This window comes from Ptychodera flava, chromosome 3 (genome assembly GCF_041260155.1).
Source record: "Ptychodera flava strain L36383 chromosome 3, AS_Pfla_20210202, whole genome shotgun sequence".
NCBI lineage: Eukaryota > Metazoa > Hemichordata > Enteropneusta > Ptychoderidae > Ptychodera > Ptychodera flava.
The window spans coordinates 43078480-43102286 of NC_091930.1; the positions used below are offsets into that span (position 1 = coordinate 43078480).

Here is a 23807-nt window from a genome sequence, read left to right on the forward strand (position 1 = left end):
CATCATGCACGTCTTGTACAACCTACCCCATCTTAACCTTTTACATAACTTGTTTCATACTTACAATGACAACAACATTACCACATAATGTTGCTACTTCAGATACTTATCTTGTTATTTTGGTGCAGAAAATTGACGATATCGGTGTCCATATTTTGCAACTTACTGAAGGAAATGTCACTCCTAACATGAGTACAGTGTTGGCACAAGGTTTGTTTGTTGTTTTTAGTTGATTTGTTAGTTATGTTAAATTTGCAAAAGATTGGACAAAGCCTAGGACCTGAAATTCAGTCAGTACTTGGCATACCATGTTCGGTCTGTAACTTAGGGACCAGCTAAATGCAGTCAAATTCAGCTTGACACAGAAAGGCCAGATTAATTCTTTGTTATGCAAATTATGAGGACGACCGTGCGGCATAGCTTTGAAACAAAGTTTCCACCAAAGTTTATATTTGCCGTACTTGAATGACAGGCACAGGACATGATAGCCAATGAAAATGCATTTTTGTTGCATTTTGATCATAATATATTAATCACAATTTACAAATAAATAGTTTGCCTCCTCCCAACAGAAAGCCAATGGTCTATTTTAGCCCTGCTTAAGTATGTCTCAGTGCTTAGAAGGTCGCATCGTTTTCATGACGACTTTCAAAATTAGCATACAACTTTGACAGTGAAACAAGTTGTCAATAGTTTACCAAACGTTTGAGTATCGCTAATATAACGTCAGTTATACTTGTTTCCTTGGGTATTAAAGATGTACAGTATTCACATCAAATGACTAAAAAATTCACCTCATGGGTAGAATCTTGAAAAATAACTTTTTCTTGTCTGGTTACGAGAAAAGATATCCCTGAAGTAAAAATATGCATGGGCTACCAACTTTTCACTGGGAAAATGGTAGCCCAAGTGGACTACCAGGGAAAAGTTAATTTCGAGCCCTGAATACAATACAATACAATACAATACAACACATTACAATACAATACAATACATCACAATACAATGCAATACAATTCAATAAAATACATGCAATAAAGATAAGAATAGTTATTACATAATATCTTTCTTAGTTTATCTATTAGTAACGAATCTTTCCATAATTGCATGAAGAAAGTATTAACTCTAACATTTTAAATATGTTTTTCAGAAGTACTTAACGAAGTACAAGATATTTTAGACGACATTCTGTTCAACATTAGCGAAACCCTTACAGAATTACGGAGACAGTTCGTTCAAAGCATCCTGACAGTAGCTGACAAAATAGCTAACTTCACCCTTAGTCGGATGACCAGTGAAGTAGCTGTTGTTGTTCTCAAAGCCCCATCGCTTATTCTGAATTTGGAAAAGAATACAGTGCAGAATCTGAGTCATGGTACTTTGATGGTTGGCCCTTATAGTGGATTTGAGATGCCTCGAGCGGAGCATATCTTTCCACATCTTAGCAGCAACGTAACACTTACCAGAGTGGTATGTTTAACATTAATTATATTACCATGTCCTGTCCGTCGCATTTTAATTGGTTGAGCTAAGCCACGTGACCGATCACAAATACGAAAAATTTGTGAATAATCTTTCCTCACCTCAGCCGAAACACATCAGTGATCAGAGTTGTATGTTTTAAATTAGCTTCGTAAGTTAGAAAATCGTTATCTCTGTCACATTGTACCTTCCAAAGGGCTGTTTAGCCCTTTTTTGTAAAGATATCGACATCAAAAAGTAGCTGGCACCATCTACTTTCAGAAGAATATTCAGATCATTGTTAAACTAGGCTTTTAGTAAAGAATTATGCTTTTAGTAATGTAAACACAAGTAGACAAAAAACGAGAATTTCCGAATATTTCAAACGTGAACGTGAATCGCCTTTGAGACGTTTGTCTCAGTAGCTGTTGAACAGAAAAGCTGACTGACATCAAATTTGTTTCAATATACGTTAAAGTCATATTTTTCAGATTTGCTTTGCTCGATTTTGTTTACAGAAGACGGTGTCTTTAAGGAATAATGCTTGTGGAAATCAAGATGCATAGACCGAAGCATCAGGAGTCTTTCATTCAATATTAATAACACGTGAACAATTACTCATATTTGAATTTCTTCTGATATTAGATTACACGCTATGGAGCGGACTTTCATCACATTTCAAATATATCGGACAAATTTACGACTGATATATTGAGCTTGTGGTTTCAGACTAAAACCGGCCAGGTGATCAAAGGTGGGTTTTTGTAAATTGAAAGTAATTGTCACGCTGCCCGCTAACTTTAGATAATTGTGCACATGCATCAACACAATCCAGTGGTTTTTGAAAAAAAATAACAAAATGATGCACAAAATGGTTAGTGCATGATTTAATTTTGTATAGTGTGAGAGTAAAAGTCAATGAGCCTAGAATTTGGATAGTGTTTTAAGGTAGTATGCACCTCGAAAGTGAAAGACTTCAACTTTTTCTCTAACTTTCCTCAAAGGATCTTTCAACCATTCTCTTTCAAAATCAAGAATAAAAATAGGGGGTCACCGTGCAATTTTTTTTACTCGAGAAACAAATTACTCAAGATTTAGCGATATTAGAAATTCACAATGGCCGCCATCACTGTGTAAACTCTATGGAGAAAAATAAAAATTTCGAATTTCGAAAAACTAAGCCGGTTAAAAGTTTTCGTTCACCAAGAGCTTTAAAATGAACCCCCACATGTGGTATATCAGAAGAGAACTGTAAAAGTTTGAAAGTCCGAATGTCTATCCCGAGGTGCGTTCTACCTTAAGTAGATATTGTGAGCTATGTAATATAGGGTGCATTGAAAATGATTCAAGACATTGTTTTACACACAAGCAGTCACTTAATGCTCACTTTTATTGAATAAATGGACACAAACTTGAAGCTGTACGTTCTACCTGACTGCGATCTTTGCCTTTCCTAAGATTGCCGATCTCAAAGTGCGAAAGAAAAGGTAATCCACACATAGTGCCACCGTGTCTGAAGTATTGTGAGCTTCTTTGATGAGAAACATTTCGGTTTTATCAATGGTCCGATATGATTGCTTCCAATGTGGATAGAGATCCTATTCCTCCATGCAATACAGTCAAACGTTTCGAGAAAACAAATTTGTAAAATTAATTGCCATTAATAAGAATATGAAAGTAGTTTATGCAAATACAAACGGATGAAAATATCATTTCGCTAGCTCTTTCAAACTAGTGCTCAGAGAAGTGAGCATATAGCCCCCAGATTCCGAAGGTCAAAATTGATCATACTAACGATGTCCCACAGTTTACAAGCCATAGAAAGCTGTTGTTAAAGATGAACACAGTATCTCAGATAATGAACCCTTTATACTCTAAACTCAATATGATGATATAGCAAGAAACGGCATGAAGAGAGTAAACCTAACATTTAACCCAGTAAATAACGAGGCATATGTACATAGTACCTGTTAAAAATGATAGAACCATTCAATTTAAAATAATACGAACTGCAATGAAGAAAAACTGAACAATATTATTGTTTAGCCGTGCAAATCCATATAATCGTCTCATAAGTATAATACAAAGAACATGTTAATATAGCATGGGGAATGAATCGGTGACAATGAAGTGTCTCCATTTAATGTTATTCTCAAAATAAACATCTTGTAAAATAATGAGAACCCTTATAAGTAATTTTTGTGAGTCTTGAAACTCTCTTATGAAATGGCAAGTATTTCATACTAGCCTTAAATATGTTCTCGCAGTTCATGCCATTTGATAATTAACTTACTCGTATTTTAGACACAGGTTTTTGTGAAAAAGATTGTGACACATCATGTCTCACATTTTAAAGCAATCATTAATTTCAGTACAAAACGTGCTACAGGATGTAGGGGTATGGCTCGGCAATCGTCCGACGTCATTGAACGAAACGTCTGTTGTGGGGCAATACGTAGATACTGATGCCGCTACGCATTACCAGTTTGAGATCTTAGTAAGTCACTCAGATAAAATCATATTTTACCAATTTAATATCTGGCCTGAGGATCTTGTTTTGATTGAAAGCTGACGGCCATCTTTCTGTAGTGTAAGACCATTCAGGATTAATAGGCAACTTCAGGAGTTGATTCCTTATTTTTCGACAACCATTTTGATCACGATCGTCTTCACTGTTATCATGAACAAGAAAACTGCTCTTTTTATTTCACTAGTTTCACATTGTATGGGTCAACGTTCAGTCTGTCGTAAAATGTTATTTCATACATGTATTTCGTATTGAAATTTACAGGGTGTCAGGCCTTTTCACGCCGTTAAAATAATACTAACACCATCTTCGCCAGTCTTTGAGAACACAACAGCCTATGTGTCAACCCAGTTATCCGGAAATGTTAGTGGTAGTAGATGTTTCCAGTTGTCGAGTGAAGTCTCTTTTAATGGAAGCTTTACCCATATCTTACTGTCGGAAGAAGAAACTTCAAAGGCTGGAAGCTACTATGTGACCTTTGACCTGGTCTACAGTACGTTCTTCCGTCTTTAATCTTTCTGTCATAACGGCAAACGGGATATATAGAAACTAGCTTGGCGATAAATATTTGGACTATCTTAATATAATTGCCAAGTACTTATTTGTTCATACTAAATAAGCTCTAGAAGATCACCGTCTATGTCCTAGCTGTTTCAATTATTACTGACAACTCTACTCCTTCGAAATGAGACAGCATGTACGACCGTTCTTGTAAGACTGTCTATACCATTATAATATCTTTCGAAGAAGATTCATATATATATTTTATTACTCTCGTAGTTCAAAATATGCAATTCCAGGAAGTATTCACTTTCAAATATCATGATATATAAACTTCATATCCATCTTCAGGTCATGGAGTTGAGTTCAGAGTGTCAATAAGCCAGCACATATGTAGCTATTCTGACGACAACGCCTACACCTGGCAGAATGGTGGGTGCAAGGTGCGTCTTTCATATGGTCATGTTTAAAATGTACAATATCGCTTTTCACATAAGTTGTTGTATTTCCTTTAATTTTAGACAAGAAATCAGAAAGGGTACTTGAAATGCCTTAAATAGCAGGGTAACGTGCCACTGCTTTCTGCAGTTTCTCTTGATGTGCCAGTAAAGCCGTCAATTGGGAAGCTAAAGCTATGGAAGTAAATCCTATTTACCTTAGTTAATAAAGAGATGTCAAAAATCAGTTGCGCCAATTACTTGGACAGAGTAAAATCGACATCTTCTAACTTTTTGTACATCAGGCAAAAAAATTATACAGACTTGAGACTCAGCGAAAAAACAGAAAAAAACAACAAAAACATAGAGTAGCAATGCAAGCATATTCGTGGTGCGGTCAAGTATGGGTAGATGGTAGTTAATTATTCGGATGATTTCATTCGGAAAGAAAAAAAAAAAGAAATTCTGAACTTATTTCGTTCTCTCACTGGCATCATTGAATGAGAAAAAGATTAATAATTATACCTCAAGTCGACACATTCTTTGAAATGAAAATGTGATATAGTAGTAGTTTTGATCGCAGAGCCATTACTCACATAACGGGAAAACTTACCAATATTTAACATTGCAGAACCTACTGTTTCACATACCTTTGTACATATATGCGTAAACACATGCGTGTGTGACACAGGCAGGCAAGTACGTTTTCGTGCACCACATATACGAAACACGAAAGATTGGCATACTGCTTTTACAAATTCACTTGTCTTATTTTGCATGAAATCGTTCAAAATATCAACGAATATTGTTTTTTTCCTTTGTGTTTCAGGTCTCCCCAAAGTCCAATGTCAATTCCACTCTGTGTTTGTGCAACGACCTCTCTACGTTCAAGACTACTTAATATGAAACCCAACAAAGAAAAAGTCTTGTATTAGTCATTCAATGTGACCGAGTCGCAATTGTAAAGTTTTACCTCTTACGGCAATTTTCGACAGTCACTTTTTTCATACAGACATATCCACATTTGCATTAAGTTATTCACTAACCAGTTTGTCTTGCCTCCTGAGATAATCCTTACGCAACATAAATTGGGATCTTAATTACTGCTACCTCTAGCAAAGACAGGCTGTCGTCGTTGCTAAAAGTATATTAATTTTCTTTGTTTACCACTTTAAACTCCTTCAACTTTTCAAACAGGTTTTATTTAAGGTCGTACTCAACATCTTCTTCAATCTTCGGCGAAATCAAACTTCAATATTGTTATAGTTACAATCACTTGAAACTTTAAAGGATGATTCAAGTCGTGTAAAGTAAAAATTTACTTTTCTTGCGTCGAAATATTGAAGAGTTTTGTTTTCTTTCAGCATTTACATGTGTCACTTCTTTGTAAACATTTTAGGGATCAAAGTAAACTTCCTAAATATTGTGACCAGTTGGTAGTCATTTTATATAATGGTAGGAATGGGTCACCGACCGATAATATAGCAAATCTCTCGTGAAACGAAACTAAAGTGAACACTTGGCAGAGAGATACGAATAAGCAATAACTTGGCCAATATTGAGTGAAATTCAATGTAACATTAATGGTTAATAATTTGTAAAAGCAATGACGCATCCTGAATAACAGGAGCCATAGTCATCTATATTCTAAAAAATTAGCGGTAAATGATGTATACATCAGGCTTAATAATTACTCTCTGTATTTAGCTTACCTCAAAGTAAGTTTTCGATAGTCACTTTAATTAAAAGCAAACTCTGTTAATGTTCTTTCAACTACATAAACTTTCTACTAAGTCTATGTTGGAAATAGATGTCACAAGAGTATATCATACAAATTAAATAGTGACCATTTCTTTAATGATGGCAGCATTGATCTTGAATCTTTAAATTTCTTGTAAAGTTTAGTCCAAATTTTTGTGAAACTCTGCAGGTTAACCATAATGATATGCCTCGTTAATATCACTGCATGGTTAGTTGAATGCAGCCTTTAGAGTATTCTTCGTTTATTTACAATATCTAGATACTCCGCTGGCGTATTGCCGGACTCCTACATTAGATATTTCTAGTCGAGGTATATGTAATTAGAGAGGCAATATCCTCTGAATCAGCATAGTTTTCTCTAACTATATGTCTTGCGCCAAGAGGTAATCACTACGAAACACATACCTGCCATTATGTTGCTAATTTTTTTTACCTCCAGAATAGACTGGCCATCGTCTTCACATTTGATTTTCAAGTATATACATGTCATAATCCCCTTTCTTTGTTCTTTTAAAGCAACTTTTTAAAACTCATTTAAAAATGCATCCTTTAACAGTCTTACTCAATTTCAACTTCGACTTTGACAGCACTATAGAAATATATATTATTCTTATATTTTAAAATATATATTTGCGATACCCTACCACTTATTGCTCTCTTTTCATAATTAGTGTTAAAGGAACGAAAAGTTTCCATTTCAGTTAACTTGTTAGTTAGTTTGTGAGCATTGTCAATGTAACGGATTATCTACAAACAAAACATCGGATTTTATAAATTAAAACAAAACGAAATAACACTTGACGAGGAGGGAATAAGCAGTGATTTGTTTAACATTGAGTGAAATGCAATGTAACATTACTGGTTTTAAAATATTCGTAAAAATAATGTTTTCAATTTTTTTTACTCTATTCTGGTTCGACAAAACATTTATGAATTCAAAATGTGAATCTTTTGGACTATACACATTTCATTGGTAAATAAAGTGTCATGCCATTATGAACACCAAGGCTTCCCTTTCGTTTCCGTAATTGCGCACATTGACTCGGGTTTCATGTCGATATTGGAATTCTCTGAATGTAACTGCCTTTATTTCAAGAAGAAAGAATTGACAGTGTCAAACCAATAGTAGGAAAAAACCGAGCTATGATTTTATCGTTTTGGCATGTGCACATTCTCAAGACGCATAAGAATTTTATCGACTGTCCCTGCCCCATAAATTTTAGGGTCTCATTACAGCAGTGGAAAAAGCATGAATACCTACTGCTTCATTTGGAAGGGTTAAGATTCATCCCTTAACATGTCGTTCTAGATAAACCATATCACAAAGCCTCTTTGGTCAAATGCGATCAAAGCGCCCTAAGGGCAATACTCAATTCATATCTATACCATCAACATTCTAAACGGTGTAGCCATGGAGTATTAATATATTGCACGCATTCGCATAGTGATTCGTTATGAGTTATATGTTGTTCCTTCATTGTACACTCGCATTTGTTGAAGATTTCTACTAACAGTACTCTTTGGTCTTCGCAGACTTCATATTAGCGAAGCTTACATGCCTCAATCTAGCGGCAATCGTATGCATTCAAAATATGCATGGATTACACATGTAAAGTTTCATGACATGAACACAAGAAAATGTCTTCATGGTATTTTAATGTTATTGTTCGCAGTGTTCGGTCAAAAGATAAACTGGGATCTTAGTGTTCCTCGAAAGTTTGCAGTAGAAGGTTGGTTTTCTTAGTAGCATTTTGCCCACTAGGTGGCTATCCTGTCCGAGATATTGGTAGATGACTCAGGTCAGTGAGAGATATATAACAATTGATCAAACAACCATGGGTATTATGTATAGAGAAGCATAATTCAATGTAGGATGTAATACTCTAATGCATTCTGCAGAAGACACAAAGTTGTCAGAAAATCCTGCAGAATAAGTGAGTCTTGATACCGCAATGTTTTTGAAAATGATCAAGGTTGGGTGACTAGCATTTTTCCCTGGAAAATACTCTACAGTGCGATGTAAACAGCAATTGAAAGGAAGGATCGTCATAGTAACTACATCAGAAATCTATTAGGTGGAGCTAGAATAGAAATATGATTCTCAATGAAGCGTAGAAGAAAGCGAGGATATTCATATATAATCCATTGTGACGTTAGGTCTGCATTTATAAAAAGGGTAACAGACCACGGAGAAACTGAGTTGAACAATGCCCAGTATTCGTAAAGCCATATCTCAATGGTCTGAATGTTTTCATCACTTAATTGTATGTTTTCTCGACAAAAAAGATTAAACTGAAATTTTGAATAACGCACCACATGGAATGTACACTAACAAAGTTGCTGTGACAAACTGTTCACTGCAAAGTTGATTTGTCATATCGCCTTGCATGGGGCATGGCATGCGTCTCTTGGGGTCAGCCTATATTTCTTGTTGTCATTGATGTTCCCTCCATTCGATATTCACGTCTCATATGACATTATGGAATACAGAATATGCATCGGTTAGATTATTTATAATTATATTAGCGTACCAATAGCTTTTGAATGTATCAATCCTTGGCAAATAGTAAACCGCTCAACATATAGTCACTGCGTCGAAAATGTTTTTCAGATTCAGCGCTGTTGTAGTTGTTGCTGTCTCATTTACTGAATTCTCCTCCATGGATCATGTACGTCGACTTGCGCAATATAAGTGGTTCAGAATACGCATTGTTCGTAGGCGTACACTGAAGCCTAATCACTGAATCACATGACAAGTGGTATGATACAATGATATATATCGAAATATAGGATATATCAAGCGGATGTTAAAATGACCATATAAACACAGACAACAATTAGGCTTCACTATTCAGCTAAAATACAGGCAACAATCCATGCTAATAATGTAAGTATTATCTAGGGTTTTCATGCAATGATACGCATCCGCCCTTACTTTGAAAAGATACCACGAATAATGATCATTTATAACGTGCACCATGACCTTTTTGTTTGTTTTTCTTTTTTTTTTCATCTAGAGGATTGCTGGTATCGAGTTATATGATTTGATCGTCATCTTTCATAAATTTCGTTGTTATTAGCGCAATACAAAGATCCGCATTTATGTAAGACACCAGTTTAGTCAACAAGGCCTTTAAAATGCAAATCACATTTTGAACAGGCTAAGACCAGAAACTTCCAATATTGATGTAAAGTGACGTTATCGTGCAACATCATCTCATGTATGATCAACTAGATGATGGTTTGAACGTGGCTGGATTTGGAATTGAAATGAAATTTGAATTAATGAGTTGGTAGAAAGCACACGATAAAATTCATAAATGTAAAATACATTTCGGGGAGCATATAAAATGACAGTAGCCAACGGTCATAGGAACAAACCTTTGTTATGAACGATGTCTCATCTATCCAATACAAATCCATGCCTGGCAACTCTACGACGTATGTTCATAGGTGGAGCTGGGAAAGAAATGAAGTCCATTTTGACGATTGAAATAAAAAATAAGTTCATTAATGTACCAGATATTTCGCTAGGTAAACAAAATCATCAAAAACTTCCATAATAGAAAGATGTCCAATCTATTTAAAGCACTAAACTTTTGGCATTTTGTTATCATCTTTTAATGGTATGCTTGGGAAAAGGGATATGAAATTCTAACATTAAATATATATGCTTCAAATGACGGACGACAATACATTTTTGTGAACGTTAAACTTAGAAGATGAGGCTGATCGAAATTCATAGTGACCAACAAAAATGTATTAAGTGTTTCTTAACATTTTTAAAGTCGTACGTATAACATACTAGTTAATTATTCAATTAAGTATTTTACACTGGCTTAGAATTGTAGGCTGCAGATATCCAATGCGTAAATTTTGTTGATTGGTTGGCTGGTCACTTTTTACTTGTTGATTATTTGCCTGAAATTGACTCATTATATCATAACAGCCTTATTTACGTTTGCTCTTCTTACCCATATAGTCGCCAGTCACTTTGGCGCGTGACCATGATAAGAAGCAACATGATATATAAAGCTCTTTGATGTAGTACCTTTCCCACAGCAATTGAAAAACTACACATTTAGCGAGCATTGGAATATTCTAGAGATAGTAACAACATAAGCATAAAGTTATTGTCGTGGTCACCCTGTTTCCTTTCCTACATCTATCAAATTGGTCGATATTGGCAATACTAGCTCCACAAATATGTATTGCCATTTGGTGTACGATGTACGGATCTTGACTGAGAAAGCTAGACTGAAAGAGTAAAGAGTAGATAATGCGTTGTTTAAATGCGTTAAATTGATCACTGCTGACCCCTATTCTGTATAGCTTGCTACTCTTCGTGAGTGGGCGAGGAGTATACGGATGACAACATGCTGTCACCAACTAAATAAGGTTCGTGGACACCGTTTGAACTGAAGTGGCATTAGTACGTCTGACGATTGTATAAACCTACGAAATATGTTGATGTTCTTGAAATTCGTTAAGTTGTTTACTTACTTTATTTGAGACAAAATATTGGAATACATAGGGGAAAAAATCAACATGTACCATTCGAAACATTGCACATATCACTTTGATATTAAAATAAGGCAGATTACAAGTATTTAGGTCTGAAAATTAGAATAACAAGACGGAACCTTTCAATTTTTAAATGAGTTAGGTGCAGAAACCAAAATTGCTCGATAATATTAATACAGTAACTTTGAATGCATTTGATTACACAAAAACCTTGATGTGCAGTTTGACATAGAATTGGACTGAACAAAACTATGTTAAAGCCCTTAATGTTATCAAACCATAGACTTGGCGACAAACGTTATTTTTCCTACTTGTTTTTATAAGCGCACACTTTTTAAAGAACTATTAATTTACTTACGGGAACAAGGCAATTTTTCTTTGTGAATAGTTTTTGAAAAAGTGTCCGTCACGTGACCTACGCTTCTTGTAGTCTGCACCCTTGAAATAATTGCGGGTGATAAGAGCTTAATGAGATTCCGGAATAAGCAACCAGTCTCTCGCTCAAACAGCAAGGTTTTCTATTTTAACAGACTGTAGGAACGTCATTGTCGGCAAAGATTTGTGTGCAACCAGGGACATTATACGGTATGCTACGAACATTTTCCCTTCTTTTTGTGAATAATTTGGCAGTACCGTTACGCTGTTGAGAATCGCCTAGCAAACGTCTCTACTGAATTAATGTGTCGTATCATTCCCTTTGCATCAAACGCCGTTGAAAACAATAACATAAAAGAAAATGAGCATGTGTTGTGTTATAAAAACACCTATATCTGGTCTTTAGTTGGGCTATAGCACTCATAATTAGCCCTGTGGCCTTGTGGTACCAGAAACCCATCGCTTTACCCCTGGGCCTGATCAAAACGACCGGTAGAGGTTAAAAACAAGCGATATAGCGCTCATGACAAGATTAATCTTGTTCACTAATACAAGGATCTTGTCGATCTTCCACCGTGCCCTCTCAGCAGATACGCAGCTGATCCATTCCAAATGGAACACATTTCCACTTGATGGATTAACGCGTGAGAAAGCACAAACGTAAACATTATTGCACCAGCTACATCTTCACATGAATTGATATCACCAGAGGAACCATGACTCAAAATTTTGCTGGTAATGCTCTTACTTAGCGTTTAATGAAAGTGTGAATGTCGTTATTCGTCCATCGTAATTTGAACAGAGCTTAATCGAGCACGACACCACCTGGTGTTAATTTATGCAACATCAAGGCATGTTCTGCCAGGATTGAATCTGCCGATCCGTCTTTTTGATATGTCTACCACGTATAGATATCATCACCAATAATTGACACCGCGCCTTCATGCTTCACACTAATTGCATTGCATGTGCTTCTTCATAGGTAACTGAATAAAGGACAAGGTCAAAGTACTTAGAGGTTATTACATGAAGTTTGGGCGATACCGCGTCGTATTCGAGTGATGTGTCCGTATTTTGACGAGTTGCGCAGCAACGAGTCAAAATACGGACTCATCACGAGATGTGATATGATGCACATATCTCTGCCGTAGAGAACGTGCAATCAGCAACTGTGTATGCTAAATTTCGCTTAAAGGTTGTCATGACTCTATACATGTCTATGGCCAACAAACACCGTAGCCATCATGGACGCGCAGAGAGGTGCGACAGTGTGCATCGTTAAAACATTCTCGTGATTGTTAATTTCTAATTAAAAAGCGATTTTTGAAGATTTATGTCATAGAATCATTGTGTTTACTGTCCGAACCGACTTAAATTTATCAGTACCTGATTATACAATAAACTAAAATCTAAAAGAAATGTATTGTTCTCTAGGTCGATTAATCGACCGGAGCCATCCCGTCATGTAAAATTACTTTAAGCAAATGGTTCAATTTCGTTAGCCAATCTAGTAGGTTTAAAGCTGTTTCTCAGTGGAAATGTTTTTGCAAAGAGTATATCATTGGAGTACTACATTTTCAAATATCTACATCAACCTCCTTCTCCTATCTTTCCTGCGGACTTTCTTCACTCCGTGAATCGTTACACGTTTTTTTTCAGTATTTGTGGCAACCGGACAAAATGTACAGAAAAATGACAATTTTTTGCATGGGTCACTGATGAAAACAAGACCAAATAAACTAAAAAGAGAACCGTTAAAATGCTTGCAAGTGTTCAATTTGTTATTATACAGTAATACTTATAACAGATTAGTTAATTATTCTTTTCGTCATTCTTACACTGCTTTGAAAATGTAGAGTGAAGGTATCGACTAGTTGTCTTCACTGTCATCGCGAAAACAAGAGGGCTACAAGGCATTTAGCCTTCTTTTAATTTCAACTACCCTCTCATCATGGAGTCTCTCTCAAAACAAGCTTTTTCCACGAATGTATTTCATATTTCAATTTACAGGGTGTCATGCTTTTTCAAGCCATTGAAATAATGCTAACAACATCTTCACCGGTCTTTGAGAACATCACAGCGTATAGGTATCAACCAAGTTATCCGGAAGTTATCGAGCGATTCATAAGATCACAATCTGTACTTTGCAAATATTTCAAATAATACTTTCGACTCGCCTCTTTCCAAATGAGAGAGCATGTGCGACTGTCCTTGTAATTAATATATGTCTTTACCATTCGTGATTAATTTCGAAGAAGATTCATATCTTTCGTGACTCTGATAGACTCAGTTTAGAGTATTAAGTGGCATTGTATCTGTAATTCGTATCCATCTTCGGGTCAAGGACATTGAGTTCATAAAGTCAACCACACAACACAGATGTAGTTATTTCGACGACAAAGCCTACATGTGGCTGAATGTCCGATGCAATGTACGTCTTTTATATTGCCATGTTTAAACGTACAATATCGCTTTGCACATGATTTGTTATATTTCCATTGATTTTAAGAGAAGAGAAAAACGAAAGCTACTTGATATGCAGGGAATGGCATGGTAACGTGCCAGTGTTTTCTGAAGTTTCTTAATGTGTAATTAAAGCCGTCGTTTAGAACGCTAAAGCCAGTGAAGTATATCCTGTTTTGCTTAACTGACAGAGAGACATACAAGGTCAGAGGTATCCGTTTATCAGATGAAGTGAAATCGAGGTCTGCTAACTTTCTGTACATCAGACAGACAAAATCATACAGTCTTAACATTGTTCCTAACCATTGTGTGAGTTTGTTTGTCGTTTTGTTTCCTATAATTTCATTCCCAGTTTGTGGTGGAAAGAACTGACGAGCCTTCTTTAGATAGTTAAATGGCTCTATTAGATAGTTGTAACGTATTGGCCTCAAACTTAGTCAAACTCAGCTAAATTGCAGAGTAGCAAGGCATGCATATTCGAAGTGCTCTCAAATATGGATACATTCATTTGTAGTTATTTTCATCCAGACGGTTTCATTCTGAAAGCAGGAAATAAGATCTCCTGAACCTACTTCGTTCTGACATCATCGAAGGGGAAATTATTAAAGGCGCCTAATGATTTCTTAAGCTTACAGTGGTGCAACTTTATGGAACGATGCTGTTAAGACGAGCACACCAATATATAAAGTTTATATAATCGTAAAGGCCAGTTGATGGAAAACATAGGCTTAAAACGTGTTGCCATTATATCTCGCTCGGAGCGTTGTAATATTCAACGATAAAATGTGAGCATTGAAGAGATAATTTCAGATTCATTGAGCGTTTAGCTTTATTCAGGCTCCAAAATGATCACTTTATAACTATTGTGACGTGGGCAAATTATGCACATGCGCAGGGTATTTGTCACGTGACTGACTGACTGACTGCCATCTTTTCTTTCCTTTTCTGCGCACCCTTTTCTGTCTTTAGTGCCGGGCTTTGTATTTACTTTAATCTGAGCAATCCTCTATAGTAACGCATCATCAGGGTTTAATTGACGTAAGATTTCTTTGGTGAAATGTTAAGCTACACTTTTGGAGTTTATTTTCAAAGAGATGTTGGTGTTATTTGCACTTGTTCGCGCTTGTTTGCTTTGACTGGTTTACTCTCATAGGATTGTGCATGGCGTCTGCTGACCACGTGTCCTACACACCGTCTGCTGCGGAACTCTTGTAGATTCTTCCTGTTTGACGCTGAAGAGTGTTTCACAGTCTGCTGTACAGTTGTATTGATCGATCAGGATACTGTTGCTAAGTTTTCGAGGTTTAAACAAAATTGTCTCAGTTTGTGACGGAATACTGAAGTTTCATCTACAACTCCTATGTAGTTTGCTTTGCACTGTCCATGTTAACTCGTACACCGTTATCACTATTCGATGTAGGTGAGAAGTACAGTCGATTAGCGGTAGAGTTCCTGCCACTCGAAGCCTTATGTGTCACAGTCAGGGTGAGTGGCTGTGGAATGTATTTTTGCCATTTTAGTGTATTTTTATGTGATGAGAATTGTCTGTACGCGTATAAAGGTACGACTTTGCTGTCGCATGTCGACTAGTTACCGCGAGCACTCAGTTCATTGCTTGCAGTAAGATGCATCTGCTGTAAATTTCCTCTATGAACACTTGCAGTGTAGAGTTATTTTCTGACTTTATATTATACTCTGTATACTTGCAAGAGTAATGCAAATTTTCCTTTCTGCATATCCTGCTAGGTTTTCTTCCTTTGTTTTCTCGTTATGTTTGCAAAAACATTGTAACATGGTCTCGTCTATCACTTGTTGGGACAGAAATAAAATGACCTGTTTGATCCAATGTGGCCGTTGTCGGTGTCCGATAATTCTGCGTTAAACTCTGTTTCATTTTGTGAAATCCATATTGTAAACCTACAAAATGGCAATAAAGTATGAATGAATGGAAATGAAATCAAATATTTTTGTTGATTAACAGCTTAAAACATATTTGGAATCGGCGGAAAACATTTTTCCTCAGCATACTGACGTGCCTCGTTCACTTATTAATATCCTGCATAATTTCAATCATATTTGAACATGTTGAGAAATGAATATTCAATATTGATCTGATGGAATATAAACTTATAACGCCAATCCCAGACATCTCAGTTCACAAAGTGATAGAATATAATTGTGATTAGAAAACTATTTTCTTAATATATCAATATCCCGCTTTAAATTCAACAACTACAAACTCATACATTGCAAATAGAGGATGTTTTTAAATGTGTGTGTGTGTGTGTGTGTGTGTGCGTGTGCCGAAGGGGAGGGGGGGGGAAAGGATATTGAATTTCATAGTCACGGAAATATATGATAAAAATAAGATGCATACAAAATGATAATAAACTGTCACGTGAGTGAAAAAAAATTATATCTTAACAACATCCAATCTACCTGACAAACAACTAATTCATGGTAAATTAGGCAATAGAGTCCTTAAAGATGAAACGTGAAAAGAAATTATTCTTCAAAAATATATTTTTGTAAGTTTTTGTCAGAGCTTTTCCGTTTTCCTGACGCAATACAAAGACACAAGAAAAGAAACAAGAACAAGAAATACTCAATATTGGCAAATAGGAAAAAGCGCTTTGAAAAAATTTAATTACACTTCTTTCAGTGATGACCATTTTGTGTTGTCGATTCCTATTTTAATTTTATTTTTTAATGACAAAATACCGTCAAAACAGATGGCAAAATTCATTAGCAGTAAAGGCTTCCGCTCGGTCCAGACAAATAATAAAAGTTAAATGATGCATTGAGACTTTTACATAGGGTAATGATGTCCAATCTACTAGTAGCTTCAAACATTCTACTATTTATTATCATCTTTTGATTGTATGCTACATCTGAATAAAGAGAATTTCATTTCGCAAATCAATATATTTATAACTGAATAAATAACTACTAGGAACTGCGTGAACGTGCTATCTTCGCAATTTATCATGTCATGCGTACAATAAACTCGTTGTTTGTTTGTGTTTTTTTCCTCTTTTTAATTAGTTTAATAAACGACATTGGAGGGATCGTACGAGCGAAAGTCTACCACAGCGATAATTGGCCTTCAGTTTGTTCGTTACTTTGTCATAGCCTGCATTTCGCGCTCAGCCTTAAACATGTTCACAGTCTGTTATGATCCGCATAGTCATCGATCAGTTTTGTCGTGCAATTGTGGTGCAATAAATCTCTTTGATTAATAGCTCGTCACTCAAGGTAGTTGGACATCACCTCTTTGACAAACGTTAGAATGTTCGGCATGAAACAACAACATCGAAAGGATTACCTCGGATTCCGTATATGTGTTATTGTCCTTGCTGGGATCGCATTTGTTACTTACCAAAATGTATCAGGTAGGTCGATATTATCAGCAACCAAATATTTGTTATGTTAATCTTGTATAAGGAACGTAGGGAAAGTATGAAGCGAATAATACACTATATAGATGACTTATTTCATGGCTTTTGACTCCTATTTTGAATGATTTTGCCTTCGAGTGTTGGCCACACTCTGAACCAGACAGTACTGATGGTGAAAATAACTCATCTCGTTCTGAGAATCTGGCCATTCCGAAGAGGGATGTGATTCTGAACGTGCAAACTAACTGTTGATGTAATCCACCTTGTCACTGACGATGTCGACAATGACGCGTGCAGAATAAGACGATAGTTGCAGTTGGGACTAGATGATGGTTCCGACGCTCGGAGACGATCATCAGCCCGCGTTTTTGTCCTTCGCGAACTAAAACCGACGTTTCGGCAGAGCCTTATTACTTGCAACCGGCCACAGGAGGCGTTGACCCGACGTAATTTGATAGCCGAGTATATGTGTTTGATAGTGATCTGTTCGATTTCGAAGATGATGTTCTCCTGTTCTGGGCAGACATGCCTTGACGAGAACCGTGGTATTAGCGACCAAGGAGAATTATTGGCAACCGGTCAAGATTAGGTGATGCACGAAATGTAATTAGAGAAGCCGTATGAAACTCTGGGAGACAGCTAGGCGAGTTGTGTATGGGATAGCACGTTTTAATGACATAGTCGAAGATAAAGAAAACGACACATGTAATATTGTAGTGATAATATGAGTATTTTCCGACTGAACGCAACACCTGTATTATAGCTACTTGCCAGTGAACTTATAGAAGAGAATGTAATCGAGCAATGAAAGATAATGACACTGAAACCATCAAAAGTGACTCTGTGATGTTTAATATAAATTATTATTTAAGATCGATTAAGGTGAGAAAAGAAAATTACTCACCAAACTTCGCATTAGCAATCATGATCTAGCAATTGAAAAAGGAAGACACACTGTTCCAAAAACCCCAATTACTGAAAGATACTGCAATCAGTGTAACACCAACAGTATTGAAGATGAAACACACTTTTTATTAGTCTGTCAGAAATACAAAGTCCAAAGAAAGAACTTTTTCAGTAAAATCAACTTCCCAAACGACAATACTGAAAAATCAGCTTATTTCTCTACTAACAAAACAAGAGTTCGCTTTTAATGAACAACTTGCAGATTATATTTTTACTTTATACAAACAAAGAAATACCTAGTTATATTTATTATTAGCTACTATTATTATACTGTAATACTTTGTCTTTATTGAAGAAAATTTTAACTTATTTTTGTATCACACTTTTATTGCCACAAATGTGATGTAAATCCTATATTTACAAGCAAGCAATAAAATATTATTATTATTATTATTATTACAATGATTATACGACATTAAGTGAATGTACATCGCACTCTTACTAAGTCTAATAAACAATTGCAACGATAATGAACTTTAGTATAGAGTGGTCTCTAACACCTGTATTAATTGTATTGTAATTATGATTTCTGACATTGTTCCTTTTTTGTTAATTTTAATTTGGAGATCGAGCGAGGACGCCTCTCGATCTTGGTTGGGAAGTGTGATATAGCCCGACGACTTTTAAGAATTTTAACCTTGAATTTAATTGTATGATTGACAATGGACTGAGCGTCAAAAACCTCCTGCATGGTGGTGCATGGTGAGAATGATTATTTTCGTGGTCTTTGAAGGAGCAGATTATTGTTTCAACTTCAACGACTTCAGAAGCCCAGTGTGCTTGACTGTGATGGACTTTTGTATACAACCAACCTTTCTAGACACTGTAACCATATAGAAGTATTGTGATTAAAGTAAGCGAATCATGGTGTACCACTCACCTGTATGTGCGTAATTACCGACCCCGCAGACTAGTAATCCGTATAGCACCGACCACCACGAACAAGGAACGATCACGACCAAACGACCACTCGACCAAACGACGTTACAATATCAATAAGTCTTTATATGATTCAAAATGCGTTAAGTAGGTTTAAATTATATTTCACCAAGCAAATACCTTTTTAGAGCGTACACAATTTGTGTGAACTAGCAATTGACTGTCCCAACGACGGAATTTGAAAAAAAGAGAAACATATTAAAATTATTGAATGGCATGTTACGACCAAATTGGCTGTGATCGATCCGTTTTGTGCTACAGTGATAAAAGGATAGGCAGACAATTTTAAAAGCAGTGTACCGAACTGCTAATTAACCGGGACGGAAAGAAGATCACGTATTATTCTCCTGGCGACTTAACCCTTGAGTATGTATTTACAGTGACTTGCTTTGAAGCATTGGCATTAGACAAACTAGACATATCGTCTAAATCGCGTTGTCCAACTTACCTTTCTATCAAAAGTTCTGAGCCTATAGTCGCCCAACAGTTGTACGATCATCTCAACAGGTTTCAGCTTTTCACAAGATGTCAGAGTGCATATCGAGCCAACCATAGCACTAAGATCGCTCTCCTACGCGTCCACAACGACATTATGCTTGCCCTGAATCAAAAGAAGGATGTTATTCGTCATGCTTGATCTGTCCGCTGCATTTGACACGATCGACCAAGGTATTCTATAACATCGCCTCCGATCTAGATTTGGCATCACTGGTACAGTAATTTCGTGGTTTCGATCATATCTTGCCGATCGCAGACATCGTGTCAAGGTTGGCACTGTGTTTTCTCATCATTCGCAAGTGAAGTATGGCGTTCCACCGGGATCTGTCCTCGAGCCAATTTTATTCACGCTCTACACAGCACCACTAGAGGATATTATAGTTGGCCATAATCTTGACTACATGATGTACGCTGATGACACACAGATGGACATTATCTGCAATAAACCTGAAGATTGTTAGCGCTGGTGTTAAAACGTGTGTTGATGATATTGCGGATGGATGAGAAGTGACATTCTGCTGCTGAACGATAACAAGACTGAAGTTATTCATTTTTCGTCACGCTTGAAACACGATATGACAGAACTGAATAGCCTCAGGATTTGTGAACTTAACATCACTCCCTCTCCTTTCCCTCGGAATCTGGGTGTTATTCTCAACAGGGATGGCTTTATGTTTGAACATATCAGTCAACTTTGTAGGAACGCATATTTCGCTTTATCAAGAATCGGTTAAATTCGTAAATTACTCGACAAGCCCACTACTGAGAAACTCATCCATGCATTCGTTACCTCTAGACTCGGCTATTGTAACAGTCTGTTCTATGGCATTTCAAATGACCAGCTGATCCGTCTGCAGTCTGTTCAAAATGCAGCAGCCTGTCTCGTCACAGGTACACGCAAATATGACCACATCACTCCTGTTTTCATTGATTTACACTGGCTACCTGTGAAAGCTCGTATACATTTCACAATTGTATTGAGTACTTTTAAGGTTGTTAGAGGTGATGCACTGCTTTATCTGAAAGATTTAATTGATCTTTATGTACCGTCAAGAAATCTGCGGTCTTCCGAGAAATTGCCTGTAACTCCTTCCCGAGGCTATTTTAATAAGTCCTACGGTCAGAGAGCATTTTCGGTATGTGCTCCTTTGCTGTGGAATGCACTGCCTTCAGAAATTCGTTGTGCCAGAAATGTAACTTCTTTTAAACTTTGTTTGAAGACTCATCTTTTTACTAAGTTTTACTCATAATTGTAGTTTTTTGAGTTTTTTTAGCTGTTTTTATATCTTTTAAATACTCTTGTTCAGTGCACTGAGACGTTTGTGGAGTGCGTTTTTCAAGAATTAAATATTATTATTATTATTATTATACAGTATGTGATTTCAGGACAGTGTCTGCAAATACGTGGGGCAATTAAAGATTAACAAGAGCCTACACGAAACTCAATTGTCAATCAATTGGAACTTCTCTCAGCAAATTTGAATCAAAATAGAGCACTAAACAACAGATATGTGACATTAGCGTGGGCTCAACAGTAAGTCAAAAGTTTAACAACTCGAGAACACTCAAAAATTAAAAGCTTCATAAAATGTCAAATGTCTCTTAAGGTGCTCCTCACTAAATAGTACTTTCAAAGGCTTCGTCAAAGAAAACTCCTGAGTGACACTTTGCAACAAACTGGGCTTTATCAAAAAATAATATTTTCATCAAAAGGTACAACGTCTGCTTAAGAAAAAGAGAAAAAAATCGAGTATCTGTAAACACAAATAAGAAGTATTAGTTAACGTTACACAGACAACATTTGCATAAAATTGTAAAAATGCGTGCTATTTTTTATTGATCGTCAGGGTGTATTTCTCATGGCAGTATATTTAGTCACACGGAGAGTTCGATTAGAAAGCTACAATTATACAATTAGCTCATTTATATATTTTGTTATTTTAGCCCTTTCACCACACGGTATTTCCCAATCCATTGTTTTCTATGGTAAAGTTGGACCTGTAAACAGGGAACTGGGGGTGAAAGGGTTAAAGTGAACGTGTTAATCGTGGTGAAGTACATTGGTCATATCTATGCCTAAAATTTAGCAAGTAAGCATTTATTATTAGTTTATTTCACATATATACCTAATGACTCTATAAATTTCGCCACAGCAAGAGCGAATGCCCTGCAATGTAGGCGATGATCATATCAGGAACTTTCCGAAATTGGCCACTGAGTCTTATTTTGATTTATTATACTTGCTATCGTCTTTGCTCGTAGTTTCTGCAAGATTTACCTATTTCGGAGCTGCAAGCCAATACCAAGCACGGCTACTGTGTGAACGGTTTGGTTTACAACTAGTGATAGACGACAGCGAAGATAAACATGGGCGTATAGTGCAGACGATTGAAAAACCAGAGAAGTACTTCTGGATTGATGCTGCAGTAACATCTAATATAATGTAGTAAAGACAAGTGATGACCTAGAACTTAGATATAAACCATTTGCGGAAAATCATATTCCGACAGCGAGCTACTGCATTGCTATCTTGTAAGTCTCTGCAATTAGCATTTGTAGTAAAAATCCCGAGTGACATTATATCATTGTGCAAAGTTGACAAATATTTTATAATTGTGTGAGTCATTTCTTACAACAATCTATACTTTTAATATTCTTCCATAGTTTTCATTTGTTTCTATATTTGTTCATGATTAAGTAGTGAATAGGATAAAATCCTCAAGATTTGAAGATTATGCCAGGAACAATGTCACTGCTACCACTGAACCAAATAATTGTAACCTTAATGTGACGATGATAATTTTGTCACTGACATGTCTTTGCAGGTACGGCAAGTGGGAAGCGATTCCTTGTGACGAAATGTTAATGCCGATTTGCGAAAATGTAGGTAAGGAAATCATAGCAATAAAAATTATACTGCATCATGTTTACTTCTAAATTTCGTTGTCAATTTATACATACATTTTACTCTACTCTCAGTGTCTTTTCCTAACGTTAACAGGCTCGACTGAGCTCATCGTCATGAACAGATCGGAGGGAACGCAGGCACATGAATTCTGTAGGCGCTTTGGTTTGCACTTAGTTAGAATTCTGGACGAGGCGAAACATCTCGATGCGGTGACCTATGTACATGCCTTAAATATTCGAAATTATATGTGGATAGATGCCTACGTTAATGTACCCTCTGGAGAGGTAACAACACATGATGGTTCCGTCGTGACATACAGACCAGCTGTGTTTGATGTAGGCAACGATTCTTGCATAATGCTTAATGTGCGAGAGAATATCAAGTACGTTTTATAGTTATCAAGTTAGAAATATGTCATTCTTTATCAGTCTATCGTTCAGCGGGCCTTAGCCCCAATTACAGGATGAGGTACGCATAACCCAATTAATTTCAAACCTATTTAATTTCAAAGATCAAGTATTAGACAAAGACACATTTCAGCCCGGTGTTAAGAGATTCGTAATATACTGTTAACATTCGAGATTCGTTTTATAAAGTTGAAACGAAATCGTCAATTTAAAGTGTCACGGCCAATATTCGTAGCACAATGTAACATTTTCCTGTATTTGAGATTAATAATGGCCACAATTCCTGTGTTAATTCTATGGATAAATGTATTAATGTTTTGATTTTCGAAATAAAACTAACACGCTAAATAAGTATCTTAAGGTTCCAAGACAAGAAATTGACCATTTTAAACTAACAATTCTCTAGTGTTTAATAAGCTCAGAACCCCCGTAAATTGTATATTTTCGGAAAGCCTAGATATAGGCGAACATTTTGGTTACCATAGTGTCACCATTGTTTACACAACTATCATGTGACAGGTAATTTGCATAACCTTTCAAAAATCGGTTTTCCCTATGTTTTGTTTCAATGCTTTGAGATATGTGGCTGAAATTCATGTGAGTGCAAGCTATCCTACAGGTCTTCAAAAGTGTGTCTCAGAA

At 36.2% G+C, this 23807-nt stretch overlaps 1 protein-coding gene across 1 annotated transcript in view; it reads right to left on the reverse strand.

The window, feature by feature from the left end:
* Window positions 1-1218: 1218 nt before the first annotated feature.
* Window positions 1219-23807, reverse strand: part of LOC139129319 (uncharacterized) — a 37048-nt gene continuing 14459 nt past the window's right edge. Inside the window, exon 3 of the mRNA XM_070694955.1 lies at window positions 1219-1335. Within this exon, the coding sequence (XP_070551056.1) occupies window positions 1219-1335 (117 nt within the window). The remainder of the gene's footprint in view (window positions 1336-23807) is intronic.